Source organism: Aythya marila (genome assembly GCF_965140915.1).
Source record: "Aythya marila genome assembly, chromosome: 9".
Lineage (NCBI taxonomy): Eukaryota > Metazoa > Chordata > Aves > Anseriformes > Anatidae > Aythya > Aythya marila.
In genome coordinates this window covers 2,504,967-2,524,101 of record NC_139050.1, presented here as the reverse complement: position 1 = coordinate 2,524,101, position 19,135 = coordinate 2,504,967, and the positions used below count along the sequence as shown (strand labels likewise).

General features: G+C 34.3%; 1 protein-coding gene across 1 annotated transcript in view; it reads right to left on the bottom strand.

Annotated features, from left to right (window-relative positions):
* ATR (ATR checkpoint kinase) overlaps positions 1-19,135 on the bottom strand; it is a 40,302-nt gene that overhangs the window by 10,973 nt on the left and 10,194 nt on the right. Inside the window, exons 14-36 of the mRNA XM_082767184.1 lie at positions 18,469-18,636; positions 17,565-17,759; positions 17,028-17,213; positions 16,558-16,650; positions 14,837-14,967; positions 14,503-14,646; positions 13,270-13,363; positions 12,334-12,459; positions 11,494-11,700; positions 11,173-11,286; positions 10,187-10,302; positions 9,137-9,257; positions 8,076-8,213; positions 6,745-6,952; positions 6,092-6,270; positions 5,587-5,751; positions 5,201-5,292; positions 4,537-4,628; positions 3,969-4,146; positions 2,666-2,842; positions 2,154-2,313; positions 1,448-1,627; positions 193-335 (exon numbers count right to left, since the gene is read on the bottom strand). Of these exons, the coding sequence (XP_082623310.1) occupies positions 193-335; positions 1,448-1,627; positions 2,154-2,313; positions 2,666-2,842; positions 3,969-4,146; positions 4,537-4,628; positions 5,201-5,292; positions 5,587-5,751; positions 6,092-6,270; positions 6,745-6,952; positions 8,076-8,213; positions 9,137-9,257; positions 10,187-10,302; positions 11,173-11,286; positions 11,494-11,700; positions 12,334-12,459; positions 13,270-13,363; positions 14,503-14,646; positions 14,837-14,967; positions 16,558-16,650; positions 17,028-17,213; positions 17,565-17,759; positions 18,469-18,636 (3,407 nt within the window). The remainder of the gene's footprint in view (positions 1-192; positions 336-1,447; positions 1,628-2,153; positions 2,314-2,665; positions 2,843-3,968; positions 4,147-4,536; positions 4,629-5,200; positions 5,293-5,586; positions 5,752-6,091; positions 6,271-6,744; positions 6,953-8,075; positions 8,214-9,136; positions 9,258-10,186; positions 10,303-11,172; positions 11,287-11,493; positions 11,701-12,333; positions 12,460-13,269; positions 13,364-14,502; positions 14,647-14,836; positions 14,968-16,557; positions 16,651-17,027; positions 17,214-17,564; positions 17,760-18,468; positions 18,637-19,135) is intronic.

Genomic DNA, 19,135 nt, shown 5'->3' with positions numbered 1-19,135 from the left:
CAACAATTACTTTTACAGAAGGAAGAAGTAAAATCAATTAGTTATTAAGTGTGCATTACTTTGTTCCACTATACTGCATAAAAAATTGAGTCAGTCTGAATTGCTGAAAGACAAAGTATTCCCATAAAACGCCGTTTTGTCATAACAGTGATTTTCCTGTATTAACCACACAAAGTTCCCGTGGATTCTAACCTTCCAAAATGATGAACTATGTATCTAATCAGATCTCCCTGTTTTTCCATCTTGTTATCAGTTACCATTGGCATTAATTTATCATAGTATTTAGCAAGATAAAAATGTCCGTCTTCCCATTCTGGCAAGAAATTTGTAACATCCTGTAACAGAAATATATAATTACTTTGTCAGAGGACTGTAAGATTAGAAAAAAAACCTCAAGAAACAAAGAATCTTGTATTAGCTATGTTGTGCAACATATGTACAGAAAAGTATTAATTGTAACTCCAAAATTATAATTTTGCCCCAAGATAAAGTCTTGTGTAAACTGGAAGTCTGCTCTTAAAGTTTCTTTTAGGCTTGGAGACAGAAATAGAATTTAAGACAGAATGATATAGGATTCCTCATCTAAGATTATAGCTTCATTAAAAATATTATAATCAAGTTCCTGGTCATCTAAATACTGTGTTTCCTTAAGTTTTTGGAAAAGTGAAGCAGCGAAATTGTACAGCATATATTAGAAAAGAAATAACTTTGCAAATGACACATCCAATACATAACACTGGTTTGCTTCCAAATCCAGTATTTAGACAGTAGAAAATGCTAAGCATTAGTGTTTTTATATAGTTCAATGAAATTGCATCAGTTTTCATTATTCCAACATTCATTTGATTTGATACAGCTGTTAGACGTCTCTCTAAATAACCGTTACAGTAGTATTTTAATTAGTAAGGTAACAGGAAATAGCAATAGTATCAAATGTCAAAAATTGAATGGGAGACATTAAATTTAAAGAAGACTATCAATATAGATCTACTATTGCTGTATTCTTTAAATGTACAAATTGCCTCCTTCCTAGTTCTTAAGAGGTTTGAAACATATTTGAAGCAGAGTTGTAACTCATTACCAGAGAGAAGTAACACTGAAGATTTTAACACTGTCTTTTTAGAGTACCCTGCATTTAGTGAGGAATGCTGATTTGTATATCAGAAGAAAAAAATCCATACACCCCTGGTTGTTTTTTTTTGGACTTCAGCTGTCATATTAGGTATCCTTAGCTCCCATACTTGGGAATTGTAGATTTCCCTGAATTTATGTGTTATTTTAAAATTAACTTAGATAGTTAAATCTTTACAAGAAGAATCACATTGATACACCATTCAATCCCAGCAATGCTATGCTTGGTTGACATTATCAGGAGCACAATGCTGTTTTTCTTAAGAGATCTATTTTTAAAAACTACTGTCTTGTTAGTACCAGCATACTGGATTACCTTATACTTTTTCATAACTGCATTGCTTTCAAAGTTAGCAGTTTCTTCCATAAATCTGCCCACTAGCAGCATTGCCCGACCATGGATGAGCTGATTTTTGGTATTACATGGTGCTTTGTTCTCAGAGAAACACAACTCAACCCCCTTCTGAAGAACAATAAGTGCTTGGTGAACGTCAGCCTAATGGAAAGATGAAAATGTTTTATATAGTTTAAATAAATGTAAAACAGTTTACAGTTGTTACAAAGGTAAAGTTATGTTCCTGAGTGTTCTAGACCATTCTGTCTGTGGTCATGAGATGTTGTTGTTTTCAGATGCTTCTTATATTCCCTTATCTCAGCATAATTGTCACATTAGACCTAGCTCAATAATTATACTGATTGCTTCCTAGTTCTAACTAGTTAAAAGGAAACAAATTAAAGAAAGTTCTACTACTACAACTAAATTACTCTAGGCTGCTTCAATAGAAGCAGGTAATCCACCACCTTCGTACCTATTGCGAGAAAAGTCAGTGGATATAGAAAAGGCCAGATCAGCAGTTGGATGCAAAAACTTACTGTTTCTCAACTGCAATCAGAATGTATTGACAATCCCAGCTGATGTATTTTGTGTGACACAATGATTACGTGCCTTTTTTTTCCCCCTTGAAGACTAAGGATTGTTTTCTTGCATGTAAGAAAGTAAATTCAATTTTGATTTTGTTTACCTTGGACCACAGCCACTTTGCTCTTTCTATATAAAGTTCCGAGAGTGTAGATTCCCCAGCGTTCAGGAGAGCGTTATATGCAGTCTGGTGATGACCAGCTTTTCTTGCAACTCTAGCACTCTGGAGCCAACACTGACCAACAAGCTCACTGTAATCCTGGCTGCAGAAAGTTTTGCACAAAACAATTTCAGTCACATCTTAAAAATATCACAACATTCTGAAACCCACAGAATTTCTCAATAAGCCATGCACAACACAGCAATTGTTTAAAATTGTTTTTAACACATTTTGCTTTTTTTTTGTTTAAATGAAATACTCTATCCTGTTTTTCCTTATCTTTCCTATGCACAACACTTCTTCCTTACATTTTGAATGTAAACAATATTGCAGAGGTCTGCTTTTGTCTATAACAAATTCCCACAAGTTTTATCTTCTCTGTTCTGACATGTATGAAAAGCCACAGTGTGACTGAGAATACAACATGGAAAGACAAGAAATAGTCATGTTCTCACCTTTTACTGAGACTAAGCAAAGCCCTTCTCAGTGCTAAAATAGGTTCTTTTGCTCTGTATGAGTTCTGTGTCATTTCAATACGAGCACACCAATTCAGGGAGTCTCTACTGTGGTTGCCATCTGGTTGCTGAAACATTGGTCCAATACTATGTTCCAACTCACACAGCATGTGCAACCTATTATAGAAGAATAAAAACAAAAACTGTTGAAAATTGCTTGCTGTTTCATATGTGTTTGCACACACATGCAACTTTCAGACAGCTTTTTGCCATTTTATTTCTAAAAGCTATCCATATAAAAATAACTTCAAATAGGAAGACTTCTTTTAAAAGCAAAAATGCACCAAAAATCAAATACACAAAAACAAGGAGTTGTTAACTGACTAATTATTTTCTCACTATTCCCCACCAAGCTACTGAACACAAGATGATAAAGGTTACCTGGAGAGGAAGTCAATCGTTACAAAGACAGTATTTCTATCCATTATTTTTAGCAAAAAAATTCTTGGAGAAGTCTGATATTTTCTATGAATACCATTTTGGATGCAATGTACTGATACCTAAACACCTCGTTTACAATAAAGTTTCTCCACTTATCAAATATACTGTTATTAGCTGTAAAGCTGCAAAGCTGAGAGCTTGTAAACTTCTCATCAGCAGTCTAAATATGGTGTGCACATATGACTGAGAAACAGTGACTGTGTGAAAGTTTCTAAATAGCAAAGATCAATGGCTAAATCAAACAAGTGCGAGAAAGACATATATTAACAAGGTCTTGCCATAAAGGTGCATTTACAGTGTAGAGGACCTATTATTTTAATAAAAATATAATAAATATTTTAATAAAAAAGGCTACTTCAAAACTGATTAAAAAAGAAAAAACACTTAAAAGGGGTGGGCTTTCAGTTCTTACTGTTCTTTGCTGACAGAAGAAGAGAATGCTTTTTCAGGCCACTGTACTTGTCAAAAACCAATAGTCTTATGTTAACAGATTTAAGTTACTGGAGCTACTGGCCTGTATATACTACTTTAGGCATGCAATTGAATCGTTGATTTCTTATTACTTGATGGTTACATAAAATTGATTGTTCATTTTTTAAAGACTATAGCCAAAAGACTTTGTGAATACTTTTTCCAGGGACAAAAAAAAGAATAAATACCCAATTAATCAAATGTTTCCATGTCGCTGAGTATGCAAAAGAATGACAGTAAGTATGTATCAGTATTATTTACCATGGAAACTGAAAATTCTTGCTGTACACTTATGTCATTTTGAAAATAGTGATAAATGGAAATCAGAAACCTGATAATGTGTTCATATCCTCGCTGATAGGATCCTCTTTCAAAGCTTGCTGCTGAAAGGGGCACAATCTGTTCTGCTCGAACAACCTTGAGTGTTTCGTAAAAAGCTGCTTTGTTTTTCTTCTTGGCTGATAATAGTAAATGTCCCAATCTGACACTCCAAGTTGTGGACTTCACATCTTTGGGAGAGGAAAGAAAAAAAAAAAAAAAAGGCCTCTCAAAGCTCTTTCTTTGGCAGTTTAATCTGAACATACTAATTTGTATTAACATGCTACTGGAAATTCCTCAGCATGAGTTTTTCTCGGAACTAATTAAATGAATTTCCACCTCACAAACTAAAACAGCTCCCTAAAAAATTTGGTGTCATACTCACTATAGGTTTCTACTCATGGACTATACAGCTCACAGTCAAATACATTCACAAAATCTAGAAGACTATCAGGAACAAAGCTCCCCCATTAAAACTCACAAATATAAAATTACAATCACTGCCCCTTGATTGAAGATTAGACTAAAACATACACTTTTTCAGGAATGCAAAGGAGTGTTCTTATTTTGATAAAACTTACCTGAAGCTAAATAATTTTCCAGTAAATCCCACCGTGACAGTTTCCAGGCTGCTTCAACTCTGTATGTGTTCAATTCAGAAATCCACTCAGACCTATTAGAAGAAAACAAAAGAAATAAAACTGTGCTGAACTTGCTTATATTTTTTCCCTCCAATATGTTACTTCCACATTTTATTAACAAATATTTTTTTACATGAAATTCTGTTTTGTTTGAAAATAAGTAAGGTAAACTTAATTTTAACAAAATACAATAAAACCAAAGGATATACATTGGTGAAAAAATAACTATACTACTTCAACCCCCTAAATTCAATTTCCACATAGTGTCTTTACCTTCTATGGCACATTTTAAAAATTACCTTCCAATCCATTTCTCCTACTAGACTATGGAATAGCTACAGAACAAGCAACACATACAATGATGGTGAATAAAGGATTCTGTTCTTTAAAGTACATCTCAACACTGCACACAGCACAGATAAAAGGACTGATGCCTCGGATGCCTTGAAATAATAAACTTCTAGATGAAGTACTTAAAGTTTTCTAGCTTTACACTACTAGCTGGATATGCTTGATAATGCACAAGAAGTGACTACTGATACATATGTATAACACAAGGACTTTATACTACTCTGATAAACATATTATTAAATGGTTATCATACCTGTTCACAAGTACTCCGTTCACCTGAGTAATGACAGTAGATAACTGACCAAGGCCTAACATGGACTTCACTACACCATGGTAATGAATAATCTGGAAATAGGAAGAAAGAAAACAAACAACAACAAAAAAAACACAACACAAACAACTTGGACATAAGCATCCATCAACTATTATCCCAAGACAGCAAATTACAGTATGGACCCAACCACAGATTTGTTTCAGTTGTTAAGACACTTCCAATAGCAATACATTATTCAGCAAATGTCATTGAAAATTCTTATGTTCATATTTTACTTAATTATTTTAGATATTCTAAAGAGGTATTTTTGTATTTGTTTGTATTATTTAATTATATGATAATTAATAGATTAAATATATATTTACCTGATCAGGTTCCAGCTGGATAGCCCTATCATAACAGGCTGTAGCATCCCTTAACAAGCCAATACTTTCATGTTCAAGGATTTGTTCTTTGAGAGACGGTTCTGCTTTCCGAATTGCACTCACCCCAGCTACTCCATCTGGCTCATGCATAGCAGCATACAATTTCTTTGTTCAAAAAGAGAGTTTAAAATGGACATTGAAAACAACTTTGTTACAGCAAGAAAATACTTTACATATAATATGTTCAGAATCACACGTATTGTGAAAATACAGAGCAAATTACTCTGTAGGAATTTTTGACTTTAAGATTTCATCATAAACATCAGTTTTGATAGGCTACTTCCGAAGTTGAGCCCTTCTTTTGTTTAGTATACTGCAATACATCTTATACTATAATAACAATACACATCATACCATCTCAAAGAATAATCTGACAGAGCTTTATTCATCTATATTTAATGTCATTTTAAAATAAATGAAACAAAAACCAAAAGAACTGCAGAACCTGAAGAAATCCAAGATGCTCCTGAATATTTTGTTTTTTCTCTATGATGAATGATTCAAAGTGCATCACAGCCCTTGTGTAAGCCTTAGAGCGAAATGAAGCCACAGCTAACGTATCTTGAGGTATAAGGTCTAAAAAGCGTGTCACATTTTGATATTCTCCGCAGTCCTCACTTGATGCTATGGAATAAAACCAATTTTAAAAGTCCATCACTGAGGTTTCATATGTAAGAAATACCCCTATGCATTAGAATTCAAGTAATTCACAATTTAATGAGAAAAAATAATTAGCCTAATATCATATTTTTCACTTCTGTCAACAGTAAATCATTAATATTGCTGAACTTCCTACATATTGCAAGACACCATCAAATAAATTAAAATGAGCTTTTAGAGATCTACCAAAAAAATTAACATTTAATTTTTAAATTTTGAATCTATTTCTTAAAATATACACTCAAAACAATGAATTGGGCGAGGGAGGTGGAAATCACAATATGATAGTAAAAAATCGTAAAGCAGACTATATTATATAATCGTAAAGCAGAATTACAGTAATATTGCATTCTTACATGGTCATAATGTGAAGTGGCACATTAAAAAACTTATTCGAAGAATGCAAACACCACTTGAAATAAAGTAAGCATCACTTACTTTTTAGATCACCTCTGTCTTTGCAAGACTTGCTAGGATTTTTCTCAGCAATATGCATTTGAAACTTATGTCTAGCCCACTGAGTTAGATGATCGAGCATGGAGAACACTGTCTGCGTGCTCAGTTGGCTTAGATCAGATGCACTGTCTTGAAGTCTCCTAGTACACTGGTCATCATGTTTCAGAACAGCCATAATCTCCATGTAAACCTACACAAACATTAATATGATGAAAAACAGAAGTACCATACAGGCACCAACAGAGTAGAAAACAGCACATATTAACATAATTAACAAATCAACATTAAAAATGAAGATAGTAGATATTTTAAGTGCATACATTAATAAATTGGTCTTTATTTATAAGCCTTCTTTGTCTGGTGATCTTGAGAGGAAGAAAGGACAAACCAAGTACAAGTCATCATCAGAAGACTGTGCAGCAAGAAAATCTTTGAAAAGCGCATCCTTGGATTCAGGGGGGAAAATAATAAAAATCACAATTTCTGAAATTTTACAATTCAATACACAGTGAATGCTGCTGCACTTCTGCACACAGCACTTCAAGTTTGATAGAGTCAAGTTCACTACTGGCTACAAGATCACAGATTTGATTTTTGCCTATATTGAAGTACATACAATGCTGAAAAGACCTGCTTCCTGTTCATTTTAGTCAACAGGAGATAAAATACATAACAGACGCTTATTGTGGATGCACTCCTTCGCAGAAGAACCATTACCCTGAACAACCTCCTACACACCCAGAATGTTTCAACACCGGTATTTTAACTGTGAAACTTCAAATTAATAGAATGTAACCTGTATTTTTCAGTTTCTTCAACTTCTGCTAAAGCAAACTAAAGGAAAGATTAATTCCTGGATGATGCTTCTCCCTCCTGCCCCTGCTCTGCATGAGTGTTGTATCTGAACAGGTTTTTCTACTTGAATCATAAGTGTGTGCAAGGGAAAGAAAAAATTATGGGTCTGTATTCTCAGAAGTATACAAGTTCAATTTATTCCTTAGTTTTTGCCCCCTCTTCCTCTTTGTACAACTGTATCTCCTATTACTGCAATCCTACTTAACAACATAGTATTTCTACTCCTAGGCCCTGCTGAAATAACTTCAAGAAATATAAATCCACAAAAAAGCAACTGAACACAAACTTGTACAAATTTATTTAAAAAACCTGGCTGAAAATGTAGTGGGGTAGGGAAAGAGGAGAGTGCTTAACAACTACAATTTGTTCATGTAGGTCTACAGTAGTTCTGCAGAGCTGAACAGCTTCTTAGGAAGAACAGCTCTGGAATGTTGCTGTGAAGAATTCATACATCTTACCTCTTGTTGATCCTCTTGGCTGCACCCCAACAAGACATAGACAAGGATGTGTGGAAGCAGATAAATTGTCACTTTATAGTCATTTTTCATCATAATACTGCAGCAATCAAAAACTTTTCTGGCAAGATCATGTCGCACCTACAAGAAAATATTTCCAGCAGAAGCATCATTACAAACACCCAAATACTTAACAGGTGTCTATTTTTGATAATTACAAAAGTATTTGATGGAACAGAATTTAAGATACTCATCTCCTACAGAAAATTCATCAAACTTAAGCCTGCAATATGGATGCCAGATGGTAGCTTTTATTATGTGTATGAATTGCTGATACCACAAAAAGACAGGCAAACACTGCTTACACATTGCACTTCTGTTTTCCACACTACTGTGAACTTGCAGTGGCCATTAGAAAAAAAAAAAAAAAAAAAAAAAAGGCTGAGAGTCTACTACTTCTTTGAGCCTCTATCCTGCACTTAAAAACATGAAAAAATTAGGAAGTTATAAAGACAATCAATTCATCTTTATCTGAAATAGAAAGAAGCCACCACACCTACTGAGCTAATGTAATCAAAGTCACTTTCTAGAGTGGTTGATTTAGAAATGAAATTTTCAGTGGGTCATTTAAACGCAGGAAAGGCAAAAGGAACGGAAAAAAGTATTTGTCTCTCTCCTTCTATGTGCTGGGATTGTGGACATATGGGGACACGAAAGAAGTATTTCAGAAACTGAGAAGGTAACTTGAGGTTTTCCATAAGCATTTTAGGTAATTTACAGCAACACTTTAAGTGCTTTCAACTGTACAACAGTGTTTGGACAAAGGCAAACTTCCTAGACTTTTTGCTTTGGCACAATCTGCCAAGTCTAGCTAAGAAGAAACAATGCTGGGTAAGGGAAAGTGCACAGTTACCTTAAAGATGCAAGAAGTCTATACTATGCACTATAACAAGCCTCCAGAGAAAAAGCATATCCCCCTCATCCATCCCTTACTTTCAGAAACTGAAGTTAGGTCAAGAACCATGTTGTATATACCAACTTAAAAAGCAGACTTATTATCTTACCTTTGTTATAAGATAACCAGCCCAAGTTGCTGACCATTCTGCAAAATTGTCACCTAATTTGCTTAAGTAAATTGGCTTCTTCATCTTAGACCAATCTACAGCTTTTTGGTAACTCTTGTACCTGTAATTTCAAAGTACCCATTTAATAAAACATTTCAAATATATATATAACAATAATTAAAAACAAAACAAAACTATAGCATACAGTTAATTTTGAAGTTCCCTAGCTTGAATCTTAAGGTTTCAACTTCTGAATCTTAAAAATAAATAAATAAATAAATAAATCCAGCAGCCAATGTATTTTTCTAGGATTTCTTGAAATGAAACATGACATAGGAACAACATAACATGCTACCAGAACTTTAAAACATACTTCAAAGTGCTGTTCAAATCAGCACTACGAAATGCAGTTGGATGTTTATTTGAGTAGTATGTTTTGATGGGAAAAACCCAGAACAGACATGAAAGCCACAAAAGGCTTTCTGAGCAGGTCAAACTTATCACAGATGAGCATGACAGTCACTATTAATAAGGAAACAGAAAGGAAACTTTATTTATTTCAAATGAAAGTACATACATAATAGGAAATTTTCTTCACACTACATTTTATCATTAATTCAACAAAATTTAACAAGTTAATTTGAAACCCAATGAGATCCTCCTACTTCTATAAATGATAGCAGTAAAGGTATATTAATGGATTTGAGTACAAAGTCAGTACAAACTAGTGAGAATTTGTACAGAGAAAGGAAAAACAGAAATAAAAGCATCAGAAAGTTGTATAAGATAATGTCCTAGGGAAAACACATATATCTGGGCAATGTATGAACTAAGAATTCTGCTTGTTTGATTTACAAAAAGTTACCTATTCAAGTAAATGCTTGAATAGGGAAAGCTTCCTTGCTGTTTGTATGTACACCTTACAGTCTTCACACAAGAGTGACAACCATAATACCAAATCATGTTATTGCTAGCCTAAAGGTTAAAAAAAAAAAAAAAAGCAAGCTTTTAAAGCTGTTATGAAAAGAAATTGAATAAATTGTCATATACCGTGTATTTAAATGAGGTTCCAAGATTTCCTGCACATGCTCAGGAAATCTCCTCCAAAGCCTGGAGCCTGGGCAGTCAGTGTTTGTCTCTCTACAGTCATAGATAGACAGTAACTCCTGAAAAGGCATGGCTTATATAAACAAGTTAGCATTGAAAATACTTCACGATCACAAGAAAATTGGTGTACACAGAGAACAAAATACAAATTACAAGTTATTTAATTCAAAAATTATAACTGCAAAAATTTCATCCAAGATCATTATCCCTGTTACTACCCATGGGCTGATTTTGACTAACTATAGATTCTCCAGATTTCCTGGCTGGTGTTTGGACCACATTATCCTACATTCTGCACGTCTGCCAATAGACAAGGACTAGAAGCTAGTCTGATTCTTTCTAGGGTAGAAGCTGATTTAATCCATGGACTACATTGGGTCATCAATTTTCTCTTAGAGCTATGAAGTCATCCTGAAGTTTTCACAAAGATACAAAACCACAAAAAAGTCAGCCTAGAAATAGAGCAAACCAGCACAGAAGACTAGAGCCTGACAATAAGGGTAGACTAGCTGCTTCTTAAAAGGGTAAGCAGAAGCCCTCTTAGGAATACTTGCTGTTTTCAATTTCTGCCTATGGAACATGCACAATTTCTACGTCAATCTCATGATTAGTCCTTGAATCACTACATATAGACTGTTAATTACTTCTGAAACATCAGATCTCTCTGATAACATGACACAGAAAGAAACTTATATTTTTATTTAAATGCTTTTATTTGGCAACTCCTCTGAATTCTAATGGACGAGTGAACAACAAGGAGTTTAAAAAAAAAAGTGATCCTGAATCACCTTTTACATTATAATTTAAAACTGTACAGGACGATGTTTCAAACATGTACTTCAATATGTACATTTATATTTGATAATGCTGTATTCAGTGTGATAGGAAGTAATTTGTGAAGATAAAAGAGATCTAACATTGTATCTTACCTGAATAGCATATGCTGCAGAGTCCTGAGCACGAACATTATCAGCATAAGCAAGGAATGCTCTAGTCAGTTCCATCAATAATCCATAGGCAAAATTTGGATCCTCCACACCAGCCTCAATCACAAACACAATTTTATTACAACAAAGTATAATTAATGTTCAGATGGTCACTTTAGAGCCTGGCTATAAGCCAGTTAAGTGACAAAGCACGTAGAGATTTTCAGTCTAAAGCTAAGACGCTCCCTACTCCCAAGCACATAAAAAAATAAAAATCCCATAAAACTTTAATGCTAGAGAAAACACTACAGCAACACTTCTTACCACAAATGTAAAATGCTTTCCTTGAGTTTCACTTGTTGAAAAATCCAGCCTGCCAGGATCTATGGCTCCCAGTTCACCTAAACATTCTCCACAAAGTAGTCGGGCTTGAGAATTTGCATCCTGACAGCCGATAAGAAGTACGGTTACCAACTGAGAGATAACTGGCTCCACAGTTTCACTGTCTGTTACATACTTTATCAATTTTTCCTAGGAAGTTAAAAAAATAATAATGAGTCTACAACCATGTTTACAATAAGTCTTCTCAATTTTTTTTTTGTCTGTAACTCACTCTTCATACTTTATTTGCCCATGACTTTAGATTTGTCATTCAAATATTGTCATTTTGTAACTATAGCCCAATTGCACTGAATTACTTGTTATCATATGAAGGATTAAATAAGTAAGAATGAGGGATTAGTAATGCTCTTATAGCCAATATTTTATTTCATTATTAAATACCTCTCTACTAACTTCATTTTCTTTCCTTGTTGTATCAAGAATCTGTCTTTTCTATGCTTTTAAGAAAAAAAAAAAAAAAAAGACTGAAATGCATTTCCTAGATATAGCTTCCCTTACAGTTAAAAAAAAAACACAAACAAAAACAAAACATATATACCAATACCCTTGGTAAATCAGCATCACATGAAGGAGGACTGGAAAGTCCTGTTACATTGAGACATTATAGAAAAGAATCCCTTCTACCAATTATATTAAGAAACATCTAGATTAACAAATGCAGGAGAACACCCATGTTCACGCAAACACCCAGTAACAGTAAGCTTGTTGGTCTGGCTGCTACTTTGATTCATTTCTAAGTGTACTCAAAGAGGTTTTTAATACCTGATTTCTATATAATGTTTCTTTCAGGCTAGTAAGTGCATGGATACGAACATCCACATTTTCATGCTGAATAGCTCTCATGGATAGCTGCAGTGTTGTCTGCAAGTCAGTGCTTTTAGAAGATTCCTGAACAGGACATAAGAAATGTAATAAATAATAATAAAAACAGGAACACAGTTAAGCAGCATCTCAAAGAACACAAGCAATAAGACATACAAACATCAATTTCTCTACATACATTCTTAACTATATCCATATACATACTTATATGTATACTACATACATACTTAACTATATCCATATCCATACACATACTGCTGTCTTCCTCTCCTTTTGTTTGCTCTCCTCAAGAAGGTGCTATATTTGTACTTTTTTTTTTTTTGATCAGAAGAAAATGACTAAATCCAAAGAAAACTCTTTGCTTCAAGCACCTCAGTATCTAAAATAATTGTAAACTTTTTTTTATTAAAAAAATCTCTTATTCCCACTAAATAATTGCTACATCCCATCTATTTTGCTTGCCTTTAGAAGGTAAGTAGAAAGGATAGACCATAAAGCACTCCTAAAAATATGGCAAACCAGGTTAACTTGGAAGAGAATACAGATGAGGGATTCAATTAAAAGTAACTTATCTTGAAATACATTCATTGCCATAGCTAAGAATGTTGACTTTTAACCTTATAATCTCTTTAGTCTCAAAAAGATGCAAAATTAGAAATTCAGAGGTGCTAGAAAACAAGCATGTTAAACGTTATCCCATTTCACTCCTGAAGAGTGAGAACCTGTCTCAAAGTATTCCTCCAATACACAAATTCTGCTTTGTTGTGGAGGCAGATGAATACTCTTTATACTTAACAAAGCTTTTAATAAACAATTTTCGCATTCATCATGAATTAACTTGATGCATTATAAATAAATAAATAAATGAAGCTGTACCTTTCGATATTCCTGAAGGACTACTTGAATATCTTTCAGTTCTGGAAGGTCAGGCAGAAAATATATTTCATGTAAATAGTCTCGTACTGCATCCCTAATAGTCATAAAAATATTGCAAAGGACATTTTGAATATTAGTTGTATGAGACAGATTTTAAAAACCCATTCAGTGAAAGCACTAAAATGTAATAACAAAAGAAGAAAAATTTTTTATTTTATTTTTTAAATACATGTGTTAAACAATTTATTACTCTTTTTACTGAACTAATATAAAGGTATTTCTTCTCTATACTTTATATTACTCTCTAATAGCCAGTTCTTCCCAATGCTTTGAGAGTTGCCATTCAGTTCTAGCAGATTTGGTTCTCCTTGGTTTGGACACAGGACAAAGAGTGAAAATAACCCCTTTTGATTTGTAGCCAATTCCTTATAAGAATACACATAACCAAAAAAAGAATTCCGTCTTCCTAAAGTGAAGTAAGGTATTTCAATTTTGCTTCTATTTTAAATGGGCTTCTATGAGAGCCTTGTTATTCATAGTGTCTCCTTTTATTTTGAATACTGTTGGTATTATAGAGTGCAAGAAAGATGAAAATCCAACATAAATAACCAAAATATAAACTATTGCTGCTCCTGGAGAATACTAAGTTACAAAAGACACCTTAAAAAAAAAAAAAAAGTATATATATATTTTTTTAAAAAGTATCTTTAAAAAAAAAAAAAGTAAGGTGACCAGTTGCAAAGAAGATGTGCTAAATTCTGTGCATTTCATAACTATAACTCTAGGTAGTGAAATCAACGATTAAAGACCTAATTTCCTCCCTACTTCCAACTCTCTGCACTTCTCTCTAGCTTAGAATAAATTTTAGCAATTACTGTTATTCCATCTGCATGGCCTGTAGAGGCAGTTTCCCATTCCAACAGAAAGAACACACAATCTGAAGCTCAATAGTGATGCAGGGGCGAAGCCCCCTAAATAGGTTGTAACTTGGCTGCATCATCATATATTTTCAATGAGGTCAACATCAGAATACATTTTCAGATGAGGATATCACTTGAGAAATTTCAAAATCTTGTTGCAATTTAAAGAAGTAAAAATTTTATAGAACAAATTAATATTTTGCATAAAACCAGTAAGTTTTCTCATCTCAGTACTGGACAATTTTCATTTAGTTTTATCTCCATTTCTATTACAGGATTTAATCCATGTAAGTGAAAATATTTTGTACAGTACCTGTTCTCAACTATGAGAAAGTAAAATACTGCTGTTGTTTCCTTTGGCTGGATATGTATAAGGGGCAGCAATGCTACTATCACATGACTAAGCAGGGAGCCAAGGTATGAATGATCCAGACTTCGAACAAAACAATCCCAGGCTCTGAATAAGAAAATACATGAAAACAATAGTAATCAATGATTCTTCTCTGTATAAAGGCATTTTATCTGAATCACGAGAAGCATTCTAAATTATATGAGTTCTTTGGTTTAGAGTATTATCCAGAACAAAACAACATATTCAAGGACAAAAATGGCAGGTTTGTCACTTTTTGGGCACATTATCAGTTCACCTGCAACACAGTTCTGGAAAATCATCCTTGTATCTTAGAGCTGTTCTCAGTGTAGTCATCATCTTCACTCTTACTGAACTGATGTGTTTGGGACCCATAAGCTTCATTAAAGACATGAGACTGTTCAAGGCCTATATATAAAAAACAACAACAAAAAAGTCATATTGATATATTAGATTTTCAGTGAAATATATACAAGCCACTTCTTTGAACACAACCAGGCTACCCTGGCTGAAAAAATCATATACCATATAAGCCATATGAGGTAATAAAGTTGTACCTTCTGTTTATCTTCCCCCCTCCCCCTCAAAAAAAATATATATTTGTTTAACATTCTCCAGTGAAAACAAACCTAGTTTGATATTTCAATAAGAGGTTTGTGGATTTGAGGAAAAGAGAAGAGGATCTGGAATGACTAGATTGTAATAAGAAAAAGTAGTTGTTTAGGCTGTTGACAGATTGACAAGGGAAGAACTGTAGACACCAAAGGAGTTTATGGTTACAGAAGTCAGTTGTATGATGATTGACTATTTCCAAAACTGTAGAAGCTGGTAAGTACACATTGAGAAAATACAGAGAAAACAAACTTGCATTTGAAAACAGTGACAGAATCGACATAGATCTTACAGCAGAAGTGACAGGAAGTTTAAAGGAGCAGTTAATAGCTCAGCTGTCAATGGGACTGATGAAAGACAGGAGAGAAATACTAAGATGCAGAAAAAGTAGGAGGTATTTCAGTCATGGCCACATTGTATCTGACAAGGTAGCAGAATGTCCAGCATATCAGTAACCTACCAAGAAACCCCAGCTTGAGGAAAGGTAAGGGAAGGGGAAACTCACACACACAAACAAGACAGAATAGAAGTAATGGCAGGTATATCAGAAGAAATGCTATGTAAATGAAAGTAAGTTCAGGAAACATCAAGACCCTGGGCTATGAAAATGATGTCATCTCAATATGAATACCTCAGAAGCAAAAAAGCTAGAAAAGAGAATACCAGCAGAGACAACACAGTCTACAGATAAACATATAGTTTATATATGGTCTCGGACTGAAAAATTCCATTTAGAAATTGTGCCACCTCTGTGAAGTGGCCGTAAGATCTACCTTGCAGTTAGAAGCTTGCTGCCTCAGCACAGCAGAACTTTCAGATTTTGTCTTGTGTCAAGGTGTGAGCACTAATTTCACTAAGCCTCTGTACCATAAAACTCAAAGGAGCTGTTCTGTGAGAAACAAAACCAATAAAGCCCAGTTTCCCTTGGATGTGCATCTTATTTTCTTTCAGCTTTTTGTAGCAGTAGTTTCAGCTTTGCCCTCTAATGCCCTTAAAACCTTTTTCCCTGCAATAACTAGTTTCCTCCCGTATTCCCTCACCCTCCACTTTGTTTCTTTCATGCACGTAAAACATATACTCAGATTCCCCCTCGATAATCACTGGTCAAGTGACATGTGACACATACCACATGACTGAATTATGTACATTAAATGACCAGTAAAAAAAACAAAAAACAAACAAACAAAAAAACCACATACTTATGAGCTTACACATGTCCTACCTACAGTGAGATCACCAGTTTGCAAGAATCATGTGTCAACTAAGTATCTTTGAGACCTCAACAACAATTGTACAATCACATAAGCAAGTCTGGAGCATTCAAATAGTACTTAAAAATAGTCCTTGTTTATCTTTGTTTTAATATTCACAGTTGAGTTTACGCACCATTTTTTTATCCTCAATGCCAACACTGGAACTTAATAACTGCATGTTAAAAAAAGCCAAGATACCAAGCAACTTAGGCTGCAGATAATCAGCCTGTGGAGAAAAAAGGAAAAAAGTCATCTTACTATTAATACATTGCTAAACTTAAGTAATGAAATAGCAAATACTAAATGGCAATTCTAACAGAAAAATTGGAAGAATCCCAAACACATACACTGCTCCATAAGTAATATCAGTGTTCGTGAAAGATGTCCCTATTAGGCTGTATTGTTTTTAGTTTTATTAATGCACATTTGGAATGTATCTATTTATTACAAGAACACTTGATATAAAACAACAGTCTTTCCTCCACTTTTATTTCAGATAGGATTTATAAGTGATATTCAAAATATGTCAAATTGTCCTCATTCTCTGACTGGAGATTAAAAATATATTAAAAATATTGAACATGAAAATTTTGATCTCCTTACCATTTGTTCAGGTGATGTTATTTCTCTAGGTCCCTGATAGGGATCATCATGAGATGCAAATGAAGCCAATATTGACAAACCGTTGAAGACTTGTTGATAGTGCTCTCCTATACGAAGCAGTAGTTCATTATGCAGTCCCTGGTAGTCCTGTCTCAGCAAGCTGCCCAGCTCAATCTCAGTTTCATTCTGTAATCAATCAGAAACCAAGTATTACTTTCTTTGCAATGAAACTCACACACTGAAAGATAGGAAGCATCAGACTTTAGGTTGATTTACCATAGGAATGAAAGAGAAAGTTCCCACTCAATATCAGATAAACCAAGTCATTGGAGTTCAAGTTCACAAAATACCTCACAACATCTACTCAGAGCAATGAAACAGATTATAAATAACAACAACAGAACTTTTACATATGCATTTTCCCCAGCTATGCTTTGCAATACCTTTATTTAAATAAAGCAGAAAGAAGAAAGCTCACTATTCCTCCACTGTTGCTCTCAATCTGCATGCATAATAGTGCCACCAATGCCCATTTACCTTGAGGTAATGAAGTGCCCGCTCAAGTTCATCCTTGGAACAGGAACAGACCAAATGAGAGAAGATGTATTTGAAGTTGTTGATTAAAATCTCTCTTCGGTTTACATTCAGCTGTTTTGCTATTGTTCGAATAAGAGTGGAGGCTGCAGGACTGGCCTTGGCTGCAAGGTCAGGAAGCAAAACCTGAAGGGTCCGCTGGTAAATTAAGAACAATGCTTAATGGGCAAAACAACAACAACAACAACATAAACACCATACAAAAAAAATAGTGAAAAATCCCCCTCCAAAACCACCAAATCTAGGGATTGGTCAACATATATCTATGGTCATACCTACGAGCATAGATATGAATACAGAACTTTAATGCAGTGGGGAAACATTTAGTCAAAAAAGTAGTTAAAATAATGCTTTTGAGGAACTGCTTCATCTAACCATTACTGAAATATTCAAACAAAAAGTGGCAAGCCTATGAAGCTTAATCAGCTTCATAGATGTTGTACTCGTATTTTGCTTGTCAGTAGATGGGAAATTTACCCACTGTTATCTAATCAGATCAAGTTATATACCCACAGAACAACAGCTTTCTTCAACTGTAACACTGAAGCAGACACCAGGCAAAACCATGCCTTACAAACAATTCACTAAGTCATTAATGTAATTATACTCAATAAATACTCTACATGATGGATTGCTCATTATCTATCATATTCAAATTGGCACTGAAGCCATCACTGTAGGTCCTTGATAAAACTGTTCTTCTGTAATTATTACAAACATAACAAACAGCAACTAGAGAAAAAAATTAAGATCTGTGACTTTCACAAAAAAGTAATGGACTAAAATAGAAATCCGTGAGTACACACACACAGACAAAACATGCATTCAAAGGGACTAATGAACTTACCGAGAGAAAGCGGTTTAGATCTGGAAAGTCAAATACACTGGCAATCTCAGATAACATGTCCAGAGCCATTTCTCTGTGGTGAGCAGCTTCTTGTTGCTGTAGCTCGTTACCCTGGCGTGGCACACTCAATACTGCCATCTGGCTGGAGTGCAGGGATTCCACAAGAAACTAAACATGAAGAAATAGCTACTTAATGTTACTCTCCCCTTTTTTTGCTCCCTAAGCAAAAAAGTTGCACTCTCTCTATGCACCTGCTTTTCTTTTCCCTTTATTGCACACAGATTCAGTATTATTACTTTGTGACAGAACTAAATTAATAATTGCATTTAATTTTGCAGTCTTGGGCTGGGATACTGCACATAATTCAAAAAGAACACTCAAAACTAGAAAAGTCTGATTTTAATAATCATATTTTAACCAGAACTTCTGACTTTAGATAATGGGTAAAATGTATTAAGAAATCAACCGTGGTACTATTATGTCTGTAACAAAGGCTGACTTCAATTCCAATTTTATACCCTAGCCCCCTGTGTCAATGGTACCATAGTAATGCAAGAAGATATAGGGCATCCAGGGAATAAAACAGAAAAGCAATACTGCTGAGGGGAGAAGACCATGACAAAGTCAAATATTTCCTATTCCTTCCTGAACGTGTTTTTGCATTTTT